The 26,519-nt window shown below is 41.6% G+C and overlaps 1 protein-coding gene across 3 annotated transcripts in view; it reads left to right on the top strand.

The window, feature by feature from the left end:
- Positions 1-26,169, top strand: part of gnb1a (guanine nucleotide binding protein (G protein), beta polypeptide 1a) — a 55,615-nt gene extending 29,446 nt beyond the window's left edge. Inside the window, exons 1-11 of one of the 3 annotated variants that reach the window (XM_015966961.3) lie at positions 10,728-10,749; positions 11,887-11,994; positions 12,913-12,951; positions 13,109-13,215; positions 16,805-16,868; positions 19,835-19,997; positions 20,853-20,919; positions 21,238-21,439; positions 21,729-21,945; positions 23,859-23,974; positions 24,082-26,169. In XM_015966961.3, coding sequence (XP_015822447.1) covers positions 11,938-11,994; positions 12,913-12,951; positions 13,109-13,215; positions 16,805-16,868; positions 19,835-19,997; positions 20,853-20,919; positions 21,238-21,439; positions 21,729-21,945; positions 23,859-23,965 — 1,023 coding nt within the window. In that variant the 5' untranslated portion in view covers positions 10,728-10,749; positions 11,887-11,937 and the 3' untranslated portion in view covers positions 23,966-23,974; positions 24,082-26,169. The other 2 variants (XM_015966962.3, XM_015966960.3) reach the window with 2 other exon arrangements.
- Positions 26,170-26,519: the final 350 nt, after the last annotated feature.

The raw sequence follows: 26,519 nt of genomic DNA on the forward strand, positions 1-26,519 counted from the left end.
GGATTCATGAAATATTTGAGGTGAAATAACAGCGAACACATTAAGACCAAGCTAACTATTTAAAAGCAAGTTCACAGCTGTGATGCCTCTTGTTTATTTTTTTAGGTTGTAAATGAAAACATCTTGCACATCTAACACTTTTTCTTAGTTGTGCAGTGAAAACATTCCCACTATTTTATTACATTTGTTATCTAGTAAGGAAGAGTACAGATCTATTTTTTACTTCGTGTTGATGTAGTTATGATGTATTTGGTAAGGAGGAGAAAATGCATTTTAAAAGAAATGGAACGTGTGATGGAGAGGACAGTAAAATGAGATTGGATGGGGCTTTTAAGAAATGTCCAGGAGCAACTCCCTTCTGTCTTCTCTCACTGCACCAACTGGCCCGTTGTTCCTACCTTCTTTATGGCCTGACTGTATTTCTGCTACATTTACCCTGCATCGCTTCAGCACAGCACTTACCCACCAACCGGAACACAAGGAGGAGGAAAACTGGGAAAGGTCCTCCTGTTTATGTAAAAGGATATGCTGCCTAGTTTACGCTAGTGAAAATGAAGGAAATGTGTTTAATCTCTATAGCAAGAATGTCATTTTACATTATTATTGTAATATGGGTAATCCTGATTATTCATGTAATTTCATAACAATTAAAGGAAAATGGTGGAGGTCTTTTTTTGTTTTCATGACTGGAGATGAGATTAAGCAGTTTTCAGACCAATTCTGTTATTTCTGTGAGCTTGTTTCAGGATTGCCTACTGACCGTATCATCACATGGTTTTACTAGTGGGACTGAATGTGATAAATGTTTCAACTGAAATGAAATGGCATAGTAGGGCTGGGGGTAAACGATTATTTTTAAAACGATTATTCTGACGATTATTTTATCGAATAGTCGACTATTCTAATGACTATACAATTAATCTAATGATTATTTTTCTACTGCACAGTTAATAAAAACCAAAAAATCTCTAATAAATTCCTCCAAAAAATTGATTAATTGTTACTGTAAGAGAATAAACACTACAGGCCTCCCATTTTGTATAACACTGCTTTTATTGTGTTGGTTGGTTATGTTCTGGTGACATGAAGAAATTGGGAGTGCAGGCTGCTGCCTGAGAGGTGGTTGGAGACGGAGTGTCTCCATGCTGCTTCATCTTGGTCACTTATGTGTGTGAGGCGAGTGGTGTTACGATCCTTCCTGGGGAGTTTGGCTTGTGTGCAGAAAGGAAGGGACAATAATGTGGGATTTAAAAGTTAAAATGATGATCGGGTTTATTTACAACTACAAAAAACCAAATCTTTCCATCCACAGGTTGGGAGTAATAAAACTAATTCTGCCTGTGGGGAATTAAAACAAAAGTACAGATAACTAGGGATGTCCCGCTGGGCAAAGATTACAGGGTTTTGGACCAAAATAAGAATCTCCAAAGTTCCAAACTCTAAACTGGGTGGTTAAACCAACCTCAAGGTGATATTTTAAACTAAACCGAAAACCCACAACACTCTAAATGTAATAAAAGGGAGATTTTATTACATTTAGACATTTATTAATTTGTACCACAAATTATTGTTTTTTATATGTGTTCAACATGTTTAAATATCGCTTGTTTAATTAACCAACATTTCTAGTGTACAGCGCCTTGTTTGGTTGTAATGCCTTGTGAATGCGCTTTATAAATAAAATTGGATTGGATTGGATTGAAAAAAGATGAACCCTAAACCAAAACGTAACAGCATATCCAAACGCATGAAGCTGTTAGCGAAAATGCTAACAGTAGCTTTACCAACGTTAAGTTCAAGTTGCCAAGTTTAAATAAACCAAAAACACCCAGCAGCAAACAGACCAGCTCGGAGGAGAGACTGCTACCACCAAAACAGCTCTCCTCATGTCTGAAAGAAGCTCCTTTATGAAGGGAGAAACGCTCCCGGTGATTTTCTGCATCTGCTATAGAGACGGAGCTGCGCATTTGACCCCGGAAGTTGTTGTCCGTTGCCGGGAAACGAAGGCGGGCAAAACAGGAAAGGAACCTAGTAGCGGATGGACGTTGTTCCGGGTCTTTGGTATTTGGCTGAGATGTTAGTGAAGGTGGAGAAGAGGGCGAACTAGAGGAAAAACAGGCAGATTCCTCCTCTATTTACAAACTCCTGGGGATGCAACAAGTGGGCGCGGTGCGTCGACTACCGGATCTGACGTCGACGAATTTTTAGAATCGAGCCGTCGACGTCATCGAAGCTTCGCTACAGCCCTATGGCATAGGCAGGGTTTTTCCTGGCTCAACTTGAGGCAGAGGTGGTACCATCCTGACCATGCGCCAACACATGCATACTTTGTGCATTCAATTGCCTCACCTTTTTAAAGGCAAAATATTATAAAAGGCTCAATAATATGCATTAGATTGGTGTTTAGTTCCCTTTTTCCCATCTGATATTTATAGTTAAAATATTTTTAAATATTTGACCTACATTTCAGTAACATTTTAGGATTGTATTAATAACACTCATCTTAGTCAAAATAACACATAAATATATCCCGTAAAATATAATGCGTTTCATTAACATGCATTTGTATTGGAAGTGGTAATAACATTTAATTTCTGCTGCTAACAATGTAATGGCAGCATGTCTATTTTGTACGGGTTAGGGGGGTGTTTTGTTTTGCCTTGGCCCACAAAATGCTTTGAAACGGCCCTGGGTGTGTGACTGAGTTTTGAAGGTGATCTGAATAGTATCAGATGTATAAATATTACATTTGTATAACTTGTTGTTTTTATACAGGTAAAAACGTGTAGTGGAGATGAATCTACCTACATTTGACTTTCAAGCTTTGTTTTCTTGTTTTTATTTAAATATTTTCCTGTCCTGTCTGTCTCTCATCTTCCTGCATCTCCTCTAAAGTCTCTAGAAAAACTGCTGCCTGGATTCTTACTTTTTCACCTCATCAGTTACTTTTGAACTACGCAGATCAAAGGGATCTCCTGACCGCAAAGTGGAGTGCGCGTTTCGATGCTGTCAGTGAGGTGAAATCACTGCAGCACACGGAGGAGCAGAGTGCACCAGGAACGAGTAAAATACAGAGTACCAGGGGGTTTAAACCGATATGAACGATCATGTGTTAATAATAATGTTTTGTTGCGCCACCTTGAGGATGAATCGTGCGCCGGACGCAGCGGGGACACCAACGGTCAGCGCTCTGCGTCCTCTCCACTCCACAGAATCCCACTACGCTGAGAGTCCATAAATATTGTAATATAGGCAGAAACTGGATCTTTCCCTGACAGATATCTAGCCCCCCATAACTTGATCCCTGCTCCTGGATGAAAAACCGGACATTTTGATCAATGTAGGAAACCCCCCTGGACGCCACGGACAGGGAGTGAAAAGTGGACATGTCTGGGGGAAAGAGGACGCATGGTCAGCCTACAATAGGACCAACCATAGATATGAACCAACTAGCAAGAAAAGCTATTTTTGATCTTCTTTTTCTGCAGCGGTTTTAGCACTTTTCGGTGCACCGCTGCTGATACAGCGCCCCTGTAGTGGCACAACGCTGCAACTGCAGTTAAAATAACGTCCATATAGCTGGGGGTAGAGTGAAATCAGGCTGGGGCGGCACAAAAATAGCTGAAGGCGGCCGCCACGCAAATTTGCACACAGGAAAACCCCTGGCCTAGGTCTAGAATATTAAGGATCTCTTTCTGATTGGTCAAAGTAGGAAATAGTTGCAGATTTCTCAATCAGGAAGGATATTCCAGCGCCAAATAGCATATTAACTTAGTGTTGAAATTTATCTTGTGAAAGAGAATTGGTATGCTCGAATTTGAGTTATGTAAAGCTATGAAGCTATTTTACATTCAAATGTGTTATATTACCTGCAGGGATCTGTTCCATTACTTGTTTTTGTAACTGTGTGATTTGTATACAGCGAAGAGCAGCACATTTATGTGGAAGTTGTTTGTGAATGGTGTAGTATTTAATGCCACAGCAGATTTTAATTAATCTTTAAAAAATTTGCTAATAGAAATCTGAATTCAATAGAAGTCTGCTGAGTTATTTGAATTGAGTCAACTAAATTCTGTGGCGTCAGCATAGAGTAGCTCTGTGGGTTTTAATATCTGTATCCTTTTATTCAGTATAAGTTTTTTTCCAACCAAAAAAAAAAACTGAGCAACCAAAAGCTGCTCTTGACTTCATCAGGGAAACGGGGAAAGAACTCTTCAGGAAATAATTTAATCTCTGTTTAGATCGGGGATATTGTATTTCAAAGTGCTCATCAGTCACGCAAGTTGTGTGCAAGCTCAAACTTGAAGCAGCTTACAAGTCATCATTTAATGTTTGTCAAGTCAGACACAAGTCAAAAAAAGTTAATTCCATTTTCTCAATTGGGTTTAGGGCTTTGAAGTTGACAGAAACACCTCAAGAAACATTGTTCATTGCCATAAGTCCTTTTAAATCAGTTACAATAAATGTAACCCCCTTTTACAGCTGGCTATGTCACACAAAGTTGATTTGGCGAGATCATGGGAACCTAAGGGATGTAGCCTTTAATTCAGTAGCATTGAGGTGAACGGTACTTGTAAAATCTTTGTTTCACAGGAATGTAGCGGATAAGATTTGTATCACCCTTCTCTTGCAGACTTCCCAAATGCTTTAAAGACTAAATTTGTTTTTCAAAGTTGTATAGTCTATGTTGTAATTGTTTTGCAATGGATCAACCTCAGCCCACCACTGTGTGTTGGTTTCATTTGATCATAAAGGGGCCCTGAGCACGCATAAATCAGATTTTAATTTAATTTGATACTTACATTCACTGATTTGTTGAGCTTGGGTTAGGGCTGCTCAATTAATCGAATTTTAATCACGATTACGATCTGAGTTTTGAACGATTATAAAAAACAAAAGCCGATTATTTGCTCTTCCCGCTTGCGCTGCCCTGAGTTGCAAATGAAGCGCTCCTCCCACAGTGTTGCCAACTTAGTGACTTTGACGCAATTTCTAGAAGCTTTTCAGTCCCCCTTCTTGACTTTTTAACTTAAAAGTACCTAGCAAACACCTCAGAAACATCTCTGGTAACCCTTAGCTACTTTCTGGATAACTGTCGTCGACGTTTCCTGCAGGTTAGCTAAACACTCCGCCTGCGCTCCGGACCGTTCGTCAGGACATTAGGAAAGGGAATGATGTAGTGATGTCAGTCGCTAAAGAAATGGCTCTCGGAGCCGGCTCCCTGTTGGATTAACCAGAGTGAGTGACACACACCGCACCTGCGGGCTCCTGAGCCGCTAAAAACTGCTAAATGTGCGCATGCTAAACATACGTGCAGCTTGCCCCGATTGCTGAGACCGGGTTGGGGGGTGCAGCTGTGGTTGGGACAATTATTACATTAACTGATGGACTTGTAAATAAATAGTTTATAAATAAGGTAAAAATAACTTCCTCACGCTGATAAATAATAACTAATCTCTCTGAGGACACGGTGCTAGTGCACGCTCCTACAGCACCTTGACACGACTCAATAAATGTTATGCAACATTTTGTGAACATCAATTTATTTGCATTTATTTGTTATAATTGCCACTGTATAATTCTTGCTGTCAGTATTTGCAAGATATTGGTATTTGGGTCTGTGCTGGTTAGACTTAAATGAGTTAAACCAAGGTCTATAGCCCTTGGGTCATAAACTATGAGCCAAAAGTATATTGGTCTTTTTATACTGGGAATCAGGAGTTATTTTAGAGATCATCTTGTTTCTCATTTTTGTCCTGATTGTGCCCTGAGCAATTTTATGACTGAATAAAAACAAAAAAAATCAACATAAATTGAAAAATCGTCCTAAATAATCGTGATCTCAATTTCAGTCACCATAATCGTGATTATTATTTTTGCCATAATCGAGCAGCCCTAGCTTGGGTGTTGCCATATTGCTGCTTCTTATCAGTAACAACCCAAATGTAAGTATTTGAGCTTGGTTTGAAAATGTGCTCTTGGTCTTGGTGCATCCCTGGTTTTAAGCTAACAAGCACGTGTCGGACTTAATTTAAGTTAGATTGACCAAAGTCAACACACCTGCCATGTGCTGTAACAAGCACCACACAGTCAGCTCTGCAGTTCGTTCTGTTTTTTGTTGTCCTCTTCCTTTATTTGTCTGTTGCCGTAAGTCTGCCTGTCCGGATGTTGTATGTAACCTGTTGCTGTAATGCCACTTATTGCATGGCCTGATTCTAGGAAAGGATGGACATTGGCAAGTGTTAGTTTGAGGGAAAAAAAATCACTGAGTAAATGTGTTGTGTGTGAGCTGTGTCGCCACATCCGCTGAATGTTTTGACAAAGGAAAGAGGGGCACGCGTAGCAAGGGAACACCCTTGAAAAGGAAACACCTGCTTACAGATGCTTGATGTTTGTCTCAAGGTGGAGGCATAATACAATGATCATTTGCTGAGCCAGTACTGCAACCTGCAAATAACTGGCTTGCAATTGAACCAGTCTTATTGATAATGTGCTGCAGCTCAGTGTTTGCAAAAGCAGCAGATTAACCACAACCCAAATGGCTCTGTCCCACAGCAAGGCACATTAAAAGGAACAATTAGGCAAGCAAGCCTTGATGTAGCCCTCAAGATGGCTATGGGTGGGTCAGCTGGTATCCAAGCAGGAGAGTGTAAATTATTAAGGTCGCCATCTTTACTGCACCTTTATGTCATCATGTTCAAACGGTTTGTCTAGAAGCCCAGGTTTGGTAAATTCCAACGTCAGGAGACAACAAATACTAGGGATGCACCGATGGATCGGCATTTGATCGTAATCGGCCAATAGCGCCCCTATCGGTTTTGATCGGAATTTTCAAAATAGATCAAAGCAAACCGATCAGGTAGGGTTGTCACGGTAACCAGTGTAGCGCTAAACCCCGGTAAAAAAAAAAAGTTGACAATAATAACCGTCTTGTTTTTAAAAAACTACATTATCTTGGTGGGTTTACCGTGGCTGCGGTGTAGGCGCGGTGACCCTTACCAGCCACCGTATCATCTGCAGAAGTTGCCGGCGGCACATGCGCACTTTGTTTACAACAAAACTTTCTTGAAGCTAAAGCTGAAATAATGGTCAAAGGAGGAGACGGCAGCGCTCAGGAGGACATTTATTATCCCTCAAAGAAGACAAAGTCGGAAGTACGGGCATATTTTAGATATTTGAAGAATGCCGAGGGACAGTTGATAGAAGACGGATATCCTGTTTGCAGCACGAGCAGAAAAAGTGTCTGTGAAAGGCAGCAACGCTTCTTATCTCATGACACATCTGCGTGACCATCACCCACAACTCTACAGTCAACGCAAGGCAAGCTAGCGTTAGCGTTTTAGCTAAAATGCGTGATCCGAGGATTTGGGTTGAGGGAGAATGCAATGAGTCGCTATATCAAGCAGCCGCAGCGCCGCTACCTGCATATAAACCGTGTCGCGGACACCCCCATGTTGAAATGACGCTATGCATTACGGGGCTCCCAGGGGCAGATAAGAGTTGGTCTCTCTCCGAGAATAATTATGAATTTAACAACGATTACTGCCTGATGACATTTTCCCACATCTGCAAAGCTCACTGGTAAGGACACAAACCGAGGACAATATTTTCCTGAAATACGGATTGCTCAAGTAAGGGTAAAAAAAAAGTATCTGATTAGAAGGCTACTTGAGTACTGAGTATCATCTGATCTAATATTTTTAAATGATGACATCAAACAGGCATAAAATACGAAGTTATGGGCAAATATTGGTATTTTAAAGACTAAAGGGGAAAAATGTAAACAAATAAACAACATAATTACAAAATAACACATTTTAGGCAAAATTTAGACACAAACTGAGGACAATATTTCCTGACATACAGGGTTTATTTAATTGTGTGAAAATGTAGCACGTTTAAAAAAAATACCGCGATAATACCGAAAACCGTGGTAATTTTGGTCACAATAACCGTGAGGTTAAATTTTCACACCGTGACAACCCTAATACAGACCATTTTAGATTAGGTTACATTTCCTTTATTCCCAGATTATGTAGTTTGTAGCACTCATTATAATGTTGTAGAAAATTTCTGGCCAATCCACGTGATCGGTATCGGTGATCAGCATTCTTTGATATCGGTATCGGTGATCGGCAGCAAAAAACCTGATCGGTGCATCCCTAACAAATACTGAAGCTTTTGGATTAATAATCATCTTGGTTGGACATTTTATAGCACTCCTAAATTGCAGTTAGGTGTCAATGCAACTGAACTTGAACAGAAAGACACTAATACAGCAGGGTAACATTTCACTGGGAAACTGGCCTTTTACTTTATCTCATGGGTTGTTTTTGTGGTACTTTTTTTTTGGCTAGCCCCTCTATCGTTATACATTATGTGATGTATATGTCCCTTAACTCAGACTCTAGTAGACCAAAAACAAATAGAATCAAAGCAGCCTTTTACAAAGGCCAAGCAACCAGAGTAACGTGTATTCCCACTATGATGAAGGGAAGCTTACGTGCTTCGCTCCCCTCTACCAAGGGGTTAATTAGCAGCTACCCTCCCAATTGTCCTCTGCTTGTTCACTCTCATTAGTTTAATCTGCCTCTGTCCTCTAGCTTGCCTCACTTGCTTCTATCCTCTAGTGCATCAGAACATCTCTTTGCCTGTGCCTTTTCCTTATGTCATCAGGGTGACAACCTCTTGTCTGCCCCAGAAATGTACCGCCAAACCCCATTAGACCGTTTAATGGGTAATATCCCTTTATACGTTTTACCCCACTGCTTTTCTTTAGCTTTCAAAAGAGATGCTACTGCAGAGCACCAATTTTGTTTAAACTTTGTAAAAGCCCCTTTTTATAATGTTGGTGCTTTGTTAGTTTTTTATTAAAACCTTTAAAAAAACGGGAAAGATATCAGAGGACCCATTGCTCTGAACGGTGTAAAAATAGGTGGTGCATGCATGATTATTGCTGTTTGGGAGGAAGAAATAACAATGAAATGTGTGTCTGTATGGAGTCAAATTACACTTCCTCTCTCCTTGTCACTGTTGCACTCGAGATGTGGGAGCTGATAGGAGTGGCTGGAAAATGTGAAGTCTGCTTTCCTCCTCCTCCTTCTCCTCCTCCCCCACCACCTAACTAAAAATAGCTGGTAGAAAGAGAAGGCAGCAAAGGCAAAGCTCTATCTGTTGCGCTGCCAGTGGCTTCAGCACTCCCACCACAAATAAAACGGGAAAAAGAAATTCCTCTGAATCACACCACTTATGCTAATGCGCATAAACACCAGAGTTCTGCCTTATCCTGTAGTTTGACAGCGGAGGTTTCGTTTTTTGCGGTTTAAAAAGAACCTGGATTTGAAAATTTAGCATTTTAGATCTTTTTTCTTTCAGCACTTAGTTTCAAGCAAAACAGAAAATCCATTCATAAATACAAAGCTGGAATTGGTTTTGTCGTTTATTTTTTACTAATATTTCAGAAGGAAGACTGAAGCAGGGGAATTTTCCTGATAAGTTTCACCGATCACCTGACCTCAGCCAACTGAGCACGTGTTTCTCTTGTTTAACCCATTAACACCTGATGCATCCCAGAATGTACTTGCACACTTTAACAGTGCCAAGACTCCTAACAGGTTCAGGCCAGATGCCCTTAAAACACAACAACTAAATATATCTATTTCTCATGTAAAAATGTGTTATAAGTCTGTTAAATTCACATTTATTGATAGTAATTAAAGAATGATGTTAGGGTTTTTCTTGGTAAACAAATTAACTCATTCACTGCCAGCCGTTTCCTGATCGCTAACGGCCTTCGCTGCCAGCGTTTCTCACCGTTTTTACTGTTTTTTAAGAGTCACAGAACATTGCGCGCTAGCATGATGTCGATGCCAAAACAAAGAGGAGATTCACCTCTTACATCAGGAAGAAGCCGTGTGTTTCGAGCGTTATCCGTTCTTTCATAATCTGTTGTCGAATTGTGATCGGCAGACGCTTTTCCAGTTCGCACCTCACTTTTTTTTACAGGAACGGCCCAAAACGATCTCCAAACACATGGATGTGTTGCTTCCTGATCATGTGATCTGTGATGTATGCGGATGAAGATCGGCTTCAGGGCTGAGATGTTTGTTCTCTCAGTGCGGGGGCTCGTTCCGATGCTCAAACAGTAAAAAAATGCAAATGACTACTTTAGTCGTCATTGGCAGTGAAGGAGTTAAATATACCATGAATAAATTCACAAGTTAAATTTAAATTAAAAAACTATTCTGATATTAAAGAAAATACAAATAAAGTACCATTACTAAAAGGTATGCGTACCAGCTACCACCATCAACATTCTTAAGAAACCCTGTGGTCTAAGTAAAGCCATGGGAAAGTTACTAGTTTAGCTGCAGCATTGTTGATGTAAAGGACAAGATTTTTTAGATTATTATAGTATGCATTGCATCAATGTTTTAGTGCACTAATCGGGTTGAAATGTGGTCCTATTTTAATATCTGGTTAAACCTTCATACCTTTAAGTCTAATTTTATTTTTGCCTTACTCAGGACATAGAATACAAGAATTATACAGATATTACCATGAGGCATTTTATCTTTAAGATTAGGGGCTAAGGTGCCTTGCTGAGATACAGACTCATTTTGCAGCGTTGGCCAATCAGGTGACAGGTAGCTGCTAAGGTCTCAGGTGCATGTAGGATAAGGTGTTCATTCAGAAGGTCTCAACCCTCTCCAGGACAAAGGACTTGTATCTAAACACAGAAACAGTGAGGTAAGGTGTGTTTGCAGTGCAGACGTTACTTTTGTTAGCTTGTGTTTGACAGATTTGTTATGATGGTAAAGTTTCTAAAGAAAAATTGTTTTATAAAAATCGACATTTGAGTGATCTTGCAAACTGGTGTGAGAGTGAAGCATGGAGACGTGTCTGTAGTTTAAACATCAACTTGACTGATTTGATATAAATGAGAACTGTATTGGAAATGTAACGTCTTGGACTTTCATGTAAAACAGGATGGATAATTTTATTGAGTGTTTATCTGTAACCACCTTAACCCAAGTTTGCTTTTGTTTGGAGAGCCTCTCTTCTATTTGGTAAAACATTTTTTTATTTTATGGATAGTGAAAGTATCGATAGTAAGAGCGTCAACCAGAGGATTGGGGTCAGCGGGATAGCCACTGCTTTTAGGATCATCAGCAGGTTTTGTCTTAACCGGATTTGGCTGGAGGAGCTGAATCAACCATGTCCCAGGATTACATGGATGACATTGGAGGGGAGTTTAGAGTCTACCGGACAGAGTATCGACAGCTTTATCAAACTTTGCCCCTCATCTGAACACCTTGGGGCAGTAGTAAAGCAAAGCCCGGGTGGTCTCTTGGCTGTCTTCTTGATATCTGGACTGTTGATCCTTGTGTTATTTCAGAAACTATACCAGGAGGTATTTTTTACTTTTTTCTCTCTCTGTTTTGGATGTCAAAGTTGTTGTTTTTTTCCCCTCCTTGGTTTGGAGACACTGTTACTACCTGCTTTGTTGCAAAGTATTTTCCCAAAGGTTTGCTGCTGTTTAGGAGGATGGAGCGAACAAATTCAACACCATGCTCATATTTGTTATCTTAAGCCTTAAGAAGCAGCCTAGTGCTTGTTGCTAGGTTACAGTTTCAAGCTGGCAAGGACAAGTCTTGAGCTGTCTCAAAAGTGATTCGCTTCCACTTTGTCTGAGCCACACAGAATTGGAAACTGACATTCAGCCACATTTTGCTGAACAGTCTAAAAATTCTCATCTGGAGCAAAAAGTGTGTTTCTTTCTTGGCTAACATCAAACATGCCTCTTTAGACCCCCGCTGGTACAGATATGAGGAGAGCCATGCGTGTGGGATGCATGCTCACCTTGTCATTTCTTGTCCCCTGTAGATCAGCAAGAGTCTAGGCGGCGGAGCAAAAGCACACCATTAGTAGAGGAAAATGAGCGAACTGGATCAGCTACGCCAGGAGGCTGAGCAGCTCAAGAACCAAATCAGAGTAAGTCCCGTTTTTACAATCTGTTGGTTGGCTTGTTTAGTTTAATTGGTGTTGAGTTGGAAATCAAGCCTGATGTTGGTTTAGAGGAAGCATTTCACATATCAAATAATCAAAGACATTGTGCTTCAATAAACCACTGCAGGGTATCCGCGGGTCCTTAAAAAGTCTTAAAACGTCTTAAATTTGCTTTTCCAAATTTAAGGCCCTAAAAATCCTTAAAAATGACAAATAATCTTTAAATCCAGTTTCCAAATGTCTTAAATTACCAAAGACCCAATAAACAAGATTCTTTTATTTCTATAAAATTTTCGTGAATTTCTAGTTAGTGTTCAGCATTTTTTGTGTACGATGTTGGCGTAAGCGGAACCGTACACATTCAGTTGGTTGTGAAAGGGGGCTATTTTTAGATGAGCACATTAGCTGGTTAAGCTAGTAGGAGCTCGCGCCATGAGGAAGGGCAAGTTTAATGGTAACTGGATGGCTAATCCCACGTTCGCGACGTGGTTAGCACCGGTTCCAGGCAATAGCTGGAAATTATAGCTTAAATTTAATTTAAAAAATAGCTTAAATTTGGTCATAGTGGCCTTAAAAAAGGTCTTAAAAGGTCTTAAATGTGGCTCCCTTAAACCTGCAGATACCCTGCCACTGTCAAAACACACAGAATCAATGATCAAACATGGTTGTAAAATGACAACATTGTATTTTTTTCCACTGTACTAGATTTCAGACAGTTTCTGCAACATAACATTAAAATGATTTGCTAAGACAAATATTCTTTTACACTTTTCTGTCACAAGTTATTAATGATGTTTAAATAAATGACATTTGGTGAACTGGTTGTAACTGTTTTTTGTTCATGTGATGCTAACTACTCTTTTGCATACACTCCATTACAATTTGACTGTTTTTCCCCCCTAGGATGCCAGGAAAGCGTGTGCAGATGCTACCCTGTCTCAGGTAAAATATGAGGCTTTAACTGGTACAATTTAATAAGCTTTTATTTAGCGAGGACGGGTTTTTTCAGTGTATCACCCTAAATAATTCTTTCACTGAAGTTTGTATTCACAGAGCAGGAAATAGTTGATAAGTAACTTTTTGTTTTGTTCCCGTTTAGATCACAGCTAACATTGACCCTGTTGGCCGAATTCAGATGCGCACCAGACGGACGCTGAGAGGTCATCTGGCTAAAATCTATGCCATGCACTGGGGAACTGACTCGAGGTGAATTAATTCAGCTGCATTCTACCCCATAATCAGACCGGAATTATACAAATCTGTCTTTATGCTACTTGTTTCCTCATCCTACATCTTTAAATGGATGTTTTTTTTTTTCTTCATTTATTTAAATAATCAAAATGAATCCACCAAATCACTAAAGTTCTTGTTCTGTTCTGAGTGTGTCGGTGTTGGAGTGGCTGCACTGTTTAGTGTGTCTGTGCCATGTTTGTGTGCATCGGGACGTGGTATGTGGGTAGGGAAAATACTCAAAATGGAGTCAGCCTTTGTTAAAGCAAGTGTTGAGGCTGATGGCCGAGACAGATGAGCCATAAACCTCACAGCCTGATTCACAGCGGTGCTGTTGCTTTAGCCTAGCCGTCGTCCAGAGACTGTTGTAAACCTACGTCATCTGTTTAGTCAAATGGTAAAAGAAAGTTTGGGCTGTTCTGTTTTTGTTTTCAAATTCCTCCGGAGGAGTCTGGTTATTTATCAGAGCACAATAGAGTCCCTATGAAACTCAGCTGCTCAGAAAAGAAAAGATGATCAGATAAAAGATCCTTTGACCCAAAGTCTGGGCTCGGGCCGACGTCGTGACCATAAAAGTGGATTTCTTTTGGACATCTTGTAATTAACAAGCCTGGTAGAAAATATAAATCCGTCAGCTGTTGTAATAAAACATGATTAAAGTTTATATTCAGTGATTAGGACAGAAAATTACCCAAGTGGTTGGTACAGATGTGTGCTTTTATACAATCGGTAAGTTTTTCTATGCTAGTTTTACAACTGATGAGAAAAGTAAAGATTTTCATGTCCTGATATTAATAACCATGGAGTTTTCTCTAAATGGCATCAGTCTTCAGAGAATCGGAGTTGTTGAGATTTTTCTGAATGAATCCACTTGTCTGGTTTTATGATGTTCCTTAGTTTTAGGACGGCTCTGATTTATTTTAGGATTATGTTTTGTCGACTTTTTAGTTGGTCATAAAAACAAGTTATTTGGACTCTAATGAATTTTCCTTTGATAAAATCTTCTCCTCAGCTAATTCAGATATTTATTATAATGCATATTATTGTGGTTCTGATTTGATTTTGGCAGACAATCTGATTTTCCTTACAATCCTCAAAACTGCTTGTTTAATTGTGCAAGTAATCCGAAAGCTGGGAGTTCTGGTCATACAGTATCCTTTTTTTAACTCATTTATTATTTTCAAGAACAACAATAACAACAACATACCATTCCCAGAACCCGGGGCATCAGTGAGGTTTCACTCCTTTTTTTTTTCCCCCTCTCCAGTGTGGCCAGTTAGTGGTGTCCTCGTGTATAGAATGTTGTCCATTTTTCCCCTTTTTCGTTCAGTTCCTCCTGTTTCAGTTTGTGAGTCAGTCTTTCCAAGCTGTATATCTCCTTCAAAATGTCCTCCCAGATCTTCACCGTTGGTGGTTCTTCCTTCCTCCATTTCCTTGTTATCCCCTTCTTTGCATCTGCTAATAAGAGTTTGACCAGGTATCTGTCTTCATATTGTAAGTCTTCATTTATCAGTAGCCCAACATCCCCCCTATTGTACTGTCTATCTTTCCAATACTTCTTTAATTTAGCACAGTCCCAGAACATATGGTAATGATTACCTGTTTCCACATTTCCTCCAACAAATTTGTTGAATACTAGAATATTTGTTTTGCATCGACGGGGTAAAAAGAATTTAATCATATTTTTCCAGCAGAACATTCTTCACATCTTTGAACTAGATGAGGACTTCTGGACTTCAAATGTTCCACCATTCATCGTCACTCACCCATGTTCCTCTTTCCTTAACCCACCTATCGTGAACATATAAAGATGATGTCCCCTTCTTCTCCCCCAACCTTTGATATAGTAATGAGACATTTTTTTCCTGATTTCCCTTGTATGCGTTGCTCATTACTTCTGTAACCTTATTCAGTTTTGGAGGTAGTCCTGCTCTTATCTTTTTGTCAAAGTGAGTACTCGCCGATACCGATACTTGGATCGGAGTACTCGCCGATACCGATTACCAATACCGATACTTCTACCACACCAAAAAATGCAATGATTTGGGATGCAGATTTTATTTTCTTCTCTGCTTTCAACAGGAAAAGACTGTGAGGGAGATAAAAAGTAAAATATATGAATGGAAATCATTACAAAACTAAAATATTAGTTGAACAGAAATGACAAGTTACAGTGAAGCCATTTTCAAGCAACTGCATCGGTATCGGTTAACTATTACCGATACCAATACAGGTATCGTATCGGTGCCAGTACCGATACCAGTATCGGTGCATCCCTACATAAAATAGCCTGTGTCTGGTATCCCATATTCGTTCTTGATTTTTTGCCAATTTTTTAATTTCCCTTTCTCCATAATTGTGCATAATGCAGAAATGCCTTTGTTTCTCCACCGCTTAAAGTTCCTGTCCATTAACCCTGGTATAAATTTTTGATCATTATCCAGCCAATATACAGAATAATTTAAGTTATAGTTGGTATCTGGAGTGCTGTTGAGCAAAATTTTGCTTGATTAAAAGCTGAAAACGTGTCACTGAATAAATATTTAGTAGGAAATGTTGGAGATTAAATTACAAACGTTAGTTTTACGTTTTAAAGCAGCACACTGGGGTGGTTAAAGTATCTGGCATCACTTTAAACATCACAACTGTTGATGTGGTTCCCGTTTTCCACCTGGGAATAACCATCAGGAGGCGTCTCTGTTGACGGGCAGCTTCAGTTACGGAAAGTTTGAAGTAAAAATCTGAATATGAACGGCTCCAGAGGAGGTTGAGTTTAATGTTTGTTACTGGAGTCATTTAGCCAGTTAAGGTTTTTTTTTTTTTTTTGTCTTTTGTTATTATTACTCGGAAAACTTGCTTTCAGCTCAACATGGCAGGATAATCTGTTGATAATCTGGCTTCATCGGACCCCCGTCAGAGCTCCATTCTGACTAGGTTTGAGCAACTCCCGAGTGTGGCATCATTTTGTCTCAGCTGACCGACCCTCCCATCAGAAGTGGCTGACCTGAAATAAGCACACTCTGCTGCTCCTACCCAACTTTTTGTTTGCTTGCTTTTGTTTTGCTGAAGCTTTCAAAGTGCTTGGATCACATCGACTTACTTGCACGAGAATATCCAGCTCAAGTCATTTTGCCCTGATTTTTATGTCTGCGGAGTATTGTGCTGTAGTTAAGACTGGCAGAGTCCCTGCAGCCTTTGCTGTGTTCACTCCTGCTGCTGTAGCCGTGTGCATTGGGACGATCGCTGTGGTTACTCTTGTTAGATTCACACAGATGACAGACGCAGCACAGAGCTACCTGGGAGGGTTCTCTGCTGTAACAAGTAGTTGAAAATGTCGACTTAAGTACGAACATCTGTAAATCCCAGGCTGTGTAAGTCCAAACATACACAAGACTAGTGATGTTTGACAGGAAGTAGGATACAGACGAAAATCTGTGTTTATGTTCAAAAGATTTGGTTGATAACCTTCATGCAACTGCTGGTTCAAAACCTTTACAGCTGTTTGGCAGGACTGGTCATTTAAAAATGTGAATTCAGTAATAAAATCTTTTTCTCTTTTTACCAGGCTTTTGGTCAGCGCCTCCCAGGATGGCAAACTCATTATTTGGGACAGCTATACCACAAACAAGGTAAAAACGACCGCATTACCACTAATAAACCATTCTGAACAGCCTAAAACTTTAATACAGTTGTAGATATTAATGGGAAACGTTCCTGACAGTTTGGTTATAATCCAGGTATGTGTGCAAAGATTAAAGCGATGAAGTGGAGAGGTGTCCCAGGTAGATCAGGCTTCGAGAATTTGTTTAAAGGGCAAAATGTAGAGATCCAAAAAAATTAGCTGCAGGATGAAATTAGCTGCTATTCTGTGCACAGCTAGCTTGGCAGCTTTACTGCAATATCATCTGCAATGAAATAAATGAACAATGACTTTTGCATGGATGTATTTACTTCATGAATCATCATTTTTTGGGACTCGGCCATACCTGGCACCTGTAGTGTAAGGTCCTGGTCCATGGTGAATCTCTACTAGATCTGCAGACTGAATGCATGTGATGCCGTAATGATGATGATCTGAGCATTTCGTAAACAACAGTCTCAAACTTCCTGTTTAATAACAAATGTTTTACAGCAGATCAAAAAAGAACAATTAAAGAAATTCCAGCTGACAAATGTCACAATAACAAGTTAAAGTTAGTTTTAATTGCATAAATGACCCTAACCCCTGAACGCTGTCATTTTCATTATTTTAACGACTAGCGCCAGATTTTCAGAAGATGCGCTCAACATGTGTTTGTAGTTGCCAATAAAAGCTATTTATAGGTTAACGTTGCAGATAGGGCTGCAGCTATTGAATATTTTTGTAATCGAGTACTCTATTGAACCTTTTATCGATTAATCGAGTACTCTAATAAATTACCCTTTTGTGTTTGTAAACCATTGTATCAAATAGCATGTTATAAAATATGAAAGACCTCTTAAGATGAGCACGCAATTGCCAGTTATTTTTCAAGTTTTATTCAAAATTAGTTTTCTAAACCTCACCACTTCAACTTTACTTCACAGTAAACAAATGCGTGTGCAAAAAATAAGTGTGCAACCTGAGCCGATTTTCCCCTCGTGCGAGAATCTAAAAGCTAGGAGGGTAACTGGTGAAGTAGCGCTGTGAGCGGCTGCGGCCCAAACAGCACCAGAACCGCTCACGGCGCGTGCGCAAACATGGCTCGCCAGCCATTTTCCTACTAACACACGTCCGTTTTAATTTCTACACTTTTTTCTCGCACAATAACAAGGATTGTCGAGAAAGCATGTTTGCCGTGGTTATGTCAAATTATACTGATCACTTCGTCTTCGTCTTCCTCCGCTTATCCGGGTCCGGGTCGCGGGGGCAGCATCCCAATTAGGGAGCTCCAGGCCGTCCTCTCCCCGGCCTTGTCCACCAGCTCCTCCGGCAGGACCCCAAGGCGTTCCCGGACCAGATTGGAGATGTAACCTCTCCAACGTGTCCTGGGTCGACCCGGGGGCCTCCTGCCGGCAGGACATGCCCGAAACACCTCCCTGGGGAGGCGTCCAGGAGGCATCCTGACCAGATGCCCAAACCACCTCAACTGACTCCTTTCGATCCGGAGGAGCAGCGGTTCTACTCCGAGTCCCTCCCGAATGTCCGAGCTCCTCACCCTATCTCTAAGGCTGAGCCCGGCCACCCTACGGAGGAAACTCATTTCGGCCGCTTGTATCCGCGATCTCGTTCTTTCGGTCATTACCCAAAGCTCATGACCATAGGTGAGGATTGGGATGTAGATCGACCGGTAAATCGAGAGCCTGGCTTTCTGGCTCAGCTCCCTCTTCCCCACGACAGATCGGCTCAGCGTCCGCATCACTGCAGACGCCGAACCAGTCCGCCTGTCGATCTCCCGATCCCTCCTACCCTCACTCGTGAACAAGACCCCGAGATACTTAAACTCCTCCACTTGAGGTAGGACCTCTCCCCCGACCCGGAGGTGGCAAGCCACCCTTTTCCGGTCGAGAACCATGGTCTCAGATTTGGAGGTGCTGATCCTCATCCCAGCCGCTTCACATTCGGCCGCGAACCTACCCAGCAAGAGCTGAAGGTCAGAGCTGGATGAAGCTAGGAGGACCACATCATCCGCAAAAAGCAGAGACGAGATTCTCCTGCCACCAAACTCGACACACTCCACACCACGGCTGCGTCTAGAAATTCTGTCCATAAAAGTGATGAACAGAACCGGTGACAAAGGGCAGCCCTGGCGGAGTCCAACCCTCACTGGGAACAGGTCCGACTTACTACCGGCTATGCGGACCAAACTCACGCTCCTCTGGTAAAGGGACTGAATGTATACTGATCACAAAACATTTATTTACTTTCTTTCGTTTTCCTCTCATAAATACCTGTGTCCTCCTGCAGCAAACCCGAGGGACAACAGACATCAATAACAACACAATAAAAAGTCTGACATGTTGTGTAAAAACGGCTATTTTTAGCACATTTTAGGTCTGACGTGTTGCTACCAGACACACAGTGTGAGCTGAAACTGAGCGCTACAGACGAAAAAGTTGCTCAGTGTCCGCAGAATATAGAGCGGACCTCCGAGTCCGCTTGCAGAAGTGACATGTACATGTGGATGTCAGGTGCTGCAGCATGGAGGATGTGGTGTTGTGGTAGGCTAAATCCATTTTACAGTATTTACACTGGACTACGTTTTCCACCTTACGGCATGAAAGATGGTCCCACACCTTTGACAGTTTCTGTCTTTTTCGCACTCCACCGGGGTCCACGTTACATTCGCTACTCGCGTGTGCATTCAGTGCAGTGTGTATGTGCGTCACTTATTTTGGTCCGGGTGAAACATGACCCCGGGCGATTGCAAAGCCATGAATTAATTAAACATGAATTAAACGAAGCCTCGAGGCAGAGAATTTGACTCGAGGCTTTTTTGTTCTCGAGTTATTCGAGGTACTCGAGGAATCGTTTCAGCCCTAGTTGCAGACACACGATGTCACATTGCCCCTCCACCCCCTCCATCCGTCACTGCATATTATCTAATATTATATCCTCCTTGCTACTCTCTTCCAGGTCCATGCCATCCCGTTGCGCTCCTCCTGGGTGATGACGTGCGCCTACGCCCCTTCTGGGAACTACGTCGCCTGTGGTGGCCTGGATAACATCTGCTCCATCTACAATCTGAAGACCCGTGAAGGAAATGTGCGCGTCAGCCGCGAGCTGGCTGGACACACAGGTAGACCCGACATTCCTGTTGGCTTGTATCCACCTAGCTTTCTTTAATTTAGCTTTGGAGCGTAATGGTGGATCCTGTTGATGCTGTAGAGCAACAAAAACTGTTTGACACAAACTCTTAAAGTGTCTCTATATTGTATCAGTATAAAACTTTTTTTTTTTTAGTTTAAATGTTCTGAATTTTCCCAAATAGCCAAGAAATGTGTTCCAATAAGAGGACAGTGGTCTGCGATTAGTGAGGTGGTGTAAGGATGTAGCTCACATTGTTGTAGATCCGATTCTTTACTTTGTGACTGGTCAACAAACTGAGTCCATTACAGCACATCTGGACAATTTGTGACATTTAAAATATTTTCCTTCATTTCCGACTCTCCCAGATCCGTACAAAGAACTCGGATGTAACCATTTTAAGACATTTAACCCCCCACCCCACCCCCGATGCCAGTCACACTTTCTCTACTGAAATCAGATGGTGTGCAGACCTTCCACCATCGCAAACTAATGAGTGTGGGGCGCTTAAGCAAGGAGCATTCATCTGATCAGTGTCACATGACACAGGAAGTGTGTCAGCATTTTAGTTCCACTTTCCTCACTACGGGGAGGGGTGCACACACCCTGCCAACTAGTAATGGATGAATTATGGAAGCAAGTCGTGAAGCAGGAGATCAGCTTATTTTCTGTTTGTGGTCTTCAATTAGGCTACACACACACTCACCCACACACACACAGCTTTCTCTGTGGGTGTGATGCTTTTAAGTCCTCGTCTGCAGGGGAAATGATGGAATCGTTGCCTTCTATCAAAACGGGATACAAAGATTCCATTGGAGCCGCTAATCGGTTTATTTCATTCTTTTAGGTTACTTGTCCTGCTGTCGCTTCCTGGATGACAACCAAATAGTCACCAGCTCTGGAGACACCACCTGGTGAGTTGGGGTATTGCAACCAATACTGTTTATTTCAACGTCACCATAAAGAAGCGCCTCAAAAAACGTTTTAACAGCTTTTCCTCAACATTGTAAACTCTGTCATATTTCTAAAATTAAAGCCGTCATTGATGTGTTTGTTTTCAGACTTTATTAAATACAATGTACAAGTTAGTTTAGCAGGTGGCTGTCATTTTATCCACCATATCCACAATAATGGGTCTGTTAGGGTAAACATTCAGCTTTTCAGATCTGGTCTTGGGTTAATAACTAACCTCTGGAGGAAAAGATTTCATAAATTCTCTCCTGTTGTTGCAGCGCTCTGTGGGACATCGAGACCGGTCAGCAGACGACTACGTTTGCCGGACACACCGGCGATGTGATGAGTCTCTCCCTGGCGCCCGACACGAGGCTGTTTGTGTCCGGAGCCTGCGATGCCTCAGCCAAGCTCTGGGACATCAGAGAAGGAATGTGCCGACAGACCTTCACCGGCCACGAGTCAGACATCAATGCCATCTGTGTACGGAAACACTCAATAACACAAACCTTACACACCATTTCCACGTCTCCTTCAACACTCGATAAACGGCGGCACCTTTGTTGCTCATCAGTGACCTGTAACCTGATTGTTTACATATCCTGTTCTTTTCCTTGCATGAACCAAATAATTTGAGTGTGCACATTCAAGAACTTTGTTCTATAACCATTGCTAGACTCTTCGACTCATCGTTGCTGAGATGATCATCTGATTGTGTGATATGAGCCCTGTGCACAGAGGTGTAAGACATATCCGCCCTGTCTTGTTGTAGTTCTTCCCTAATGGCAACGCTTTTGCCACGGGCTCCGACGACGCCACCTGCAGGCTCTTTGACCTGCGCGCCGACCAGGAGCTGATGGTTTACTCACACGACAACATCATCTGCGGTATCACCTCTGTAGCTTTCTCCAAGAGCGGCCGTTTACTCCTGGCTGGATATGACGATTTCAACTGCAACGTCTGGGACGCGTTGAAGGGCGACCGTGCAGGTGAGAGGATCACAGCTGTAAACAACTTGTTAAGCTGAATAACTGGATGTTTTTTCCCTTAAAGCAAATTTATTTGAGGGGTTTTAGGCTAACCACGTCTGTGTGTTACGGTAAAAGTAAAGTGTGTGTGAGGAGGTTTGCCTCCTACACTCCAGCAGGCGTGTTTCTCCACCTTTGGACTTTGTCATATTGTGGCTGAGTTTTACACACCTCTATCTTGGAGAGTCACATAGTTGATAGGTCAGCTACTTGTCAAGATGTCCAAACAAAGCTGTGAATCATCAGGCTGAATAATCAAACATTTATCTGTTAGACACACTGATAGAATACAGGATACGGCTGCAGACAAGACAGCTGGACAGGGTTTCCACGTTTTTGGAAGTAAGTTGTTTTTGCAATTTGGCCAAAATCTACCGGAAAGCTGAAAGTTTTGGATTGATGTTGCACATTTTCAACCATAATCAAGTGATCAGCTTCAAATCTGTTTACAAACAGCTTAAATCGTCAGCTGTTGTAGTGACATAACGTAACGGTTTTGGTGAAAATCAAATGTGTTCATCAGGAGAAGGAAACCATTCCAGCACCAAGCAGATTTTCTCAGAAGCTGGACCTGAACCCCGTGCTGGTGTTCGTAGAACCGGGCGTCTGAAAGAACAAGCCTCACTCGCTCCAGAAGTCGGGAGACTGCTCAGATATTCACCTGCATAGTTGGGGGGTCAGGTGGAGCACAGTGCTGTTTACACACAGGTGTACTTTTTCCTTCATCGACACACACGGCTAGAATAAAGGCAGAGTCGGTTTAAATGCTTGCTCTCCTGCGCTCAGATCCGCAACACCAGACATCCGGACTGTCGTTTCAGCTGCTCAAACGGACACGTTTCTTATTCAGACACAATTAATTCTCTTCATTAGAGCTCTTGTGTGAGAATTCAGTTGTAGTTTAGAATAAATGCAGTTTCACGTTGTAGGCATTTTCACAAGTGCAGACTAGATAAGAGAGAAGTCAATCCTTCACGGTTATTGAGATCAAACTCGCCGCTATCTACTCAGAGAGGCTGGGTGTTAGTGTTTACAGTCCAGGAGAGGAGGGTCCCAGGCTTTACAGGAGTGGTGCATGATGATGTAAACCCATCCAGCTGCTTGCAACAGCGGGGCAGACCTGAAGGGGAGCTGCAGTTGAGGCTGGAAGATTCACGCCGGACGCCCAGACCCACATAAGGGCCATTCCCATCTGTACCGGGTCAGCCCGGGCCGGGTAGCGTAGGTTGTTTACATATCTGGGTGGCCTGGTATTTTTCCGGGCCAACCAAGGCTCATTCTCAGCCCTCTTCTCGAGGGGGTCTGCTTCAGGCCGACCAGGGCCAACACACCCACTGCTGACAGCAAATTCACACCTTCCATTAGAGCAAGCCTCTGATTGGTGGGTAGAATCAGCCCACATGGGCTTAAGACAAGGATGTGTGGAATCAATCGGGCCAGGCTGGGGCCGACTGGGGCTACCCGGCCCGGGCCGACCCGGTACAGATGGGAATGGCCCAATAGAAGGCTTTTGGTCAAAAGCTCATAAAACAGGTCTTGTTTGATATCGTCCCTTTAAGATTTGTTTAAAGGTCTCGTTTACTGAGAAATCTGTAGATGTTTATCGGTATGTCGGTACTGAAGGCTGCAATATCGGTATCGTATAAGTAAAGAAGTTGTATCGGGACGTCTCCAGTTTTAACCACAGAATACGACAGAAAACCAAGTCAACGAGACCTTTAAGGCTTTTCACAACACTAAGATAGAAAAGCATCATTTCTAACCAACAGGAACCTTTACGCCTTTAGTGGTTTTAAAATGATTATGGTGTCTCCCAGCTGAATGTTTATGCCGTTTTAGGCGTGTGACTAACATCGCTTCGTCTGTGTCCCCAGGTGTCCTGGCTGGTCACGATAACCGAGTGAGCTGCTTGGGTGTGACTGACGACGGCATGGCAGTGGCAACAGGGTCCTGGGACAGCTTCCTTAAGATCTGGAACTAGAGTCTAAAGGTAAATCAGTTCAGGAGTGGATCTCTGCTGCCCTCTGGCTGTTGGGAGGGCGACACAACAGATGTCATTGATTTTAAAACCTGTCCTCTGATCCTTTTCCTCCACAGATGGCATCCGGACTCCAAAGTTGAGTGCAAGACCATTCCAACATCACAATGTTCAATTTTATTGCATATCCAATCTTTTTGAAAAACACCATGATACTGACTCCAAACACCCCCCCACCCCCACCCTCCACTCCCCAAAAAAACTATCAAGGGCAAAAATTCTCTTCTGTCTCCTTCTCATTTAAAAGAGCACAATTGTCTGTAACTCATCCAGCTCGAAAAAAGATACAAAACCGTTGAAGGTGGAGGGGAAAGTTGTGCGTTCCTGACCGTGGTCTGGTATTGTAATTAGTGATTAAAAAAACCAGAACCCCCCCCCCCCTAAGCAGACATGTTCCTCATCCTCATTATGCACAGGTCTGAGTGAAGGTTATTGCACGCCGGTGATCTAATTCTTTCATCACTTTTTCACCACCTTTTATCTTGTTTCCTGCTGAAGAGACGTAGGTCAGCCATGTTTATAACGAGGATCAAAGCTTTGTTTTACTTCCTAGTCTTTACACGTTTTAGAGAATGTTTTTAGGTAGAACAACGTCCAGTCGAGCTCCAGATCGCGTCATTTTGTTTTTTAGGTCCAGCTTCATCCCACCGGAGAGAGTTCAGCTTCAACAGGGAGTCCTCGCGCCACATCTGGTCCTTCTGTATATTTAGCTCCATGATACTTTACCGTTTCTTTTTTCCAGTGTAGTCCACGGATCTTTGTTTGCACAAAAGTAAAACTTTGCATATATAGGATAATGTCTAAAGAAAAAGTCGACTAACCAAGCACATGCTGTTTATGATGATGATGAATGCTCGTTTTTAAAACGGAAAACAAAGGAAAAAAAAACACGTTTTAACCATTCTGACAACAGTGTAGAATAATTAAAGATTAACCCATCGGACCCTTTTTATTATCATTTTTGTTTAGATTCTCTTTTCCCCGGTTTTCGTTTGCTGCCGCCGGGACTGGTCCTGCGATCCGGCCGAGTTGAGACAACTTCCGCTTTATCCCGGTCACAACCCGGATCTTTCCATTAACAGAGGTGCCCATTCCGCGCTTGGAAATGCAGTTACTACTCTGTGAATGACATGTTGTATAAATCAATGTTTGAAAATAATGATATTGAAACTTTTTAAGTTAAAAACGAAAAAAAAAAAGATTTTGGTTGTCTGCCATGGGTGGGTTATCTCTTAGAGTCGCATGCTGTAGAATTGCTTAAAAAGGTGCATATGGAATTAAGTCCTTTTGATGTTTTACTTTTAAGAAACTAACCTGTTGAATATATCCGTACAATGGTATTTATATTTTTCTTTTCTTTTTGGCTACTCTGCATACATGATTCAACTAAATTGTCGAGCTATGCACTGGAGAGCAAACCCCGCGACATCAACGGTTACTCGGGCCATTCTTGGGAGGGATTCCCCAAATTTAGACGTAACGGAAAAGCTTAAATTGTACACATTCATTTACCTAAACATAAACAATCCAAATGGAACAAAGAACGTTTTCATTCCTTCTGTAGCAAACACAATTCCATTGACAGAAACATTTTATAACAGGTTTTTTTTTTGTCCTTTTAATAGGAAAAAAACGTTTTTAAAAAGTATCTTGCAGCATCTGAATGGCAGAATTTTCTGTTCTCTTAAACAAATGCACTCTTTCTTTAGCGGTAGGAACATTATTTTCCATTTTGTTATTTCTCTGCAACATTCTGTTCAAAAATGTGCTGTAATTGTGCGTTAGGCCTGGAGTTGGCAAGTAATAAAACAAAATAAAAATATTAAAAATGATTAAATTCCTTTTTCCTTTTCTCTTCATCAAATAACTGTAGAGCTCTGCACCCCCCCCCCTCCCCCGCGCTCCCTTTTCACCTTTTGTATTTAATTTTAAGTCAGTCAGTGTACAACAGAAAGCTGGATGCAAGATAGAAACTATATTAAAATGTACTGTTATTTAAGATGTAATAAAAAGCAGTTTGAGATGACCTACTGTGTTGAGTGTGATTCACTTAGAGCGATTCCCACTGAAGCTAGAATGTTGCAGACTGTTTGGTTTCCTTGTAATTATGTTAAAGTCAAATAAACAATTTCTTATCCACTGTTGAACCAGCCTGGCTCATCTGTACTCGGTTACCTTTCCTACTGAGGATTGCTTTTGTCCCTTTTTATGAGACGTTTCTGCTCAGACTCTTGTTTAAAATGCAGATGAGAACATTTTGCTTAATTCTACTGACTAGAGAGGCTGCATTTTTTAAAGTTTTATTTCTGTGTGATACAAACGTTGGAAACACTAACTGGCCTCTGCTGCCCTCTCGTGGACAAATAACGCTGTTGCAATCTTCATTTCAAATATTAATGTCTGTATCGCTAAAGAGCAGGGATGTGTATTTTTTTAATTCTGGCGATACGATACATATCACGATACGGGGGGGGGCGATACGATATATCACGATATC

This window comes from Nothobranchius furzeri, chromosome 15 (assembly GCF_043380555.1).
Source record: "Nothobranchius furzeri strain GRZ-AD chromosome 15, NfurGRZ-RIMD1, whole genome shotgun sequence".
NCBI lineage: Eukaryota > Metazoa > Chordata > Actinopteri > Cyprinodontiformes > Nothobranchiidae > Nothobranchius > Nothobranchius furzeri.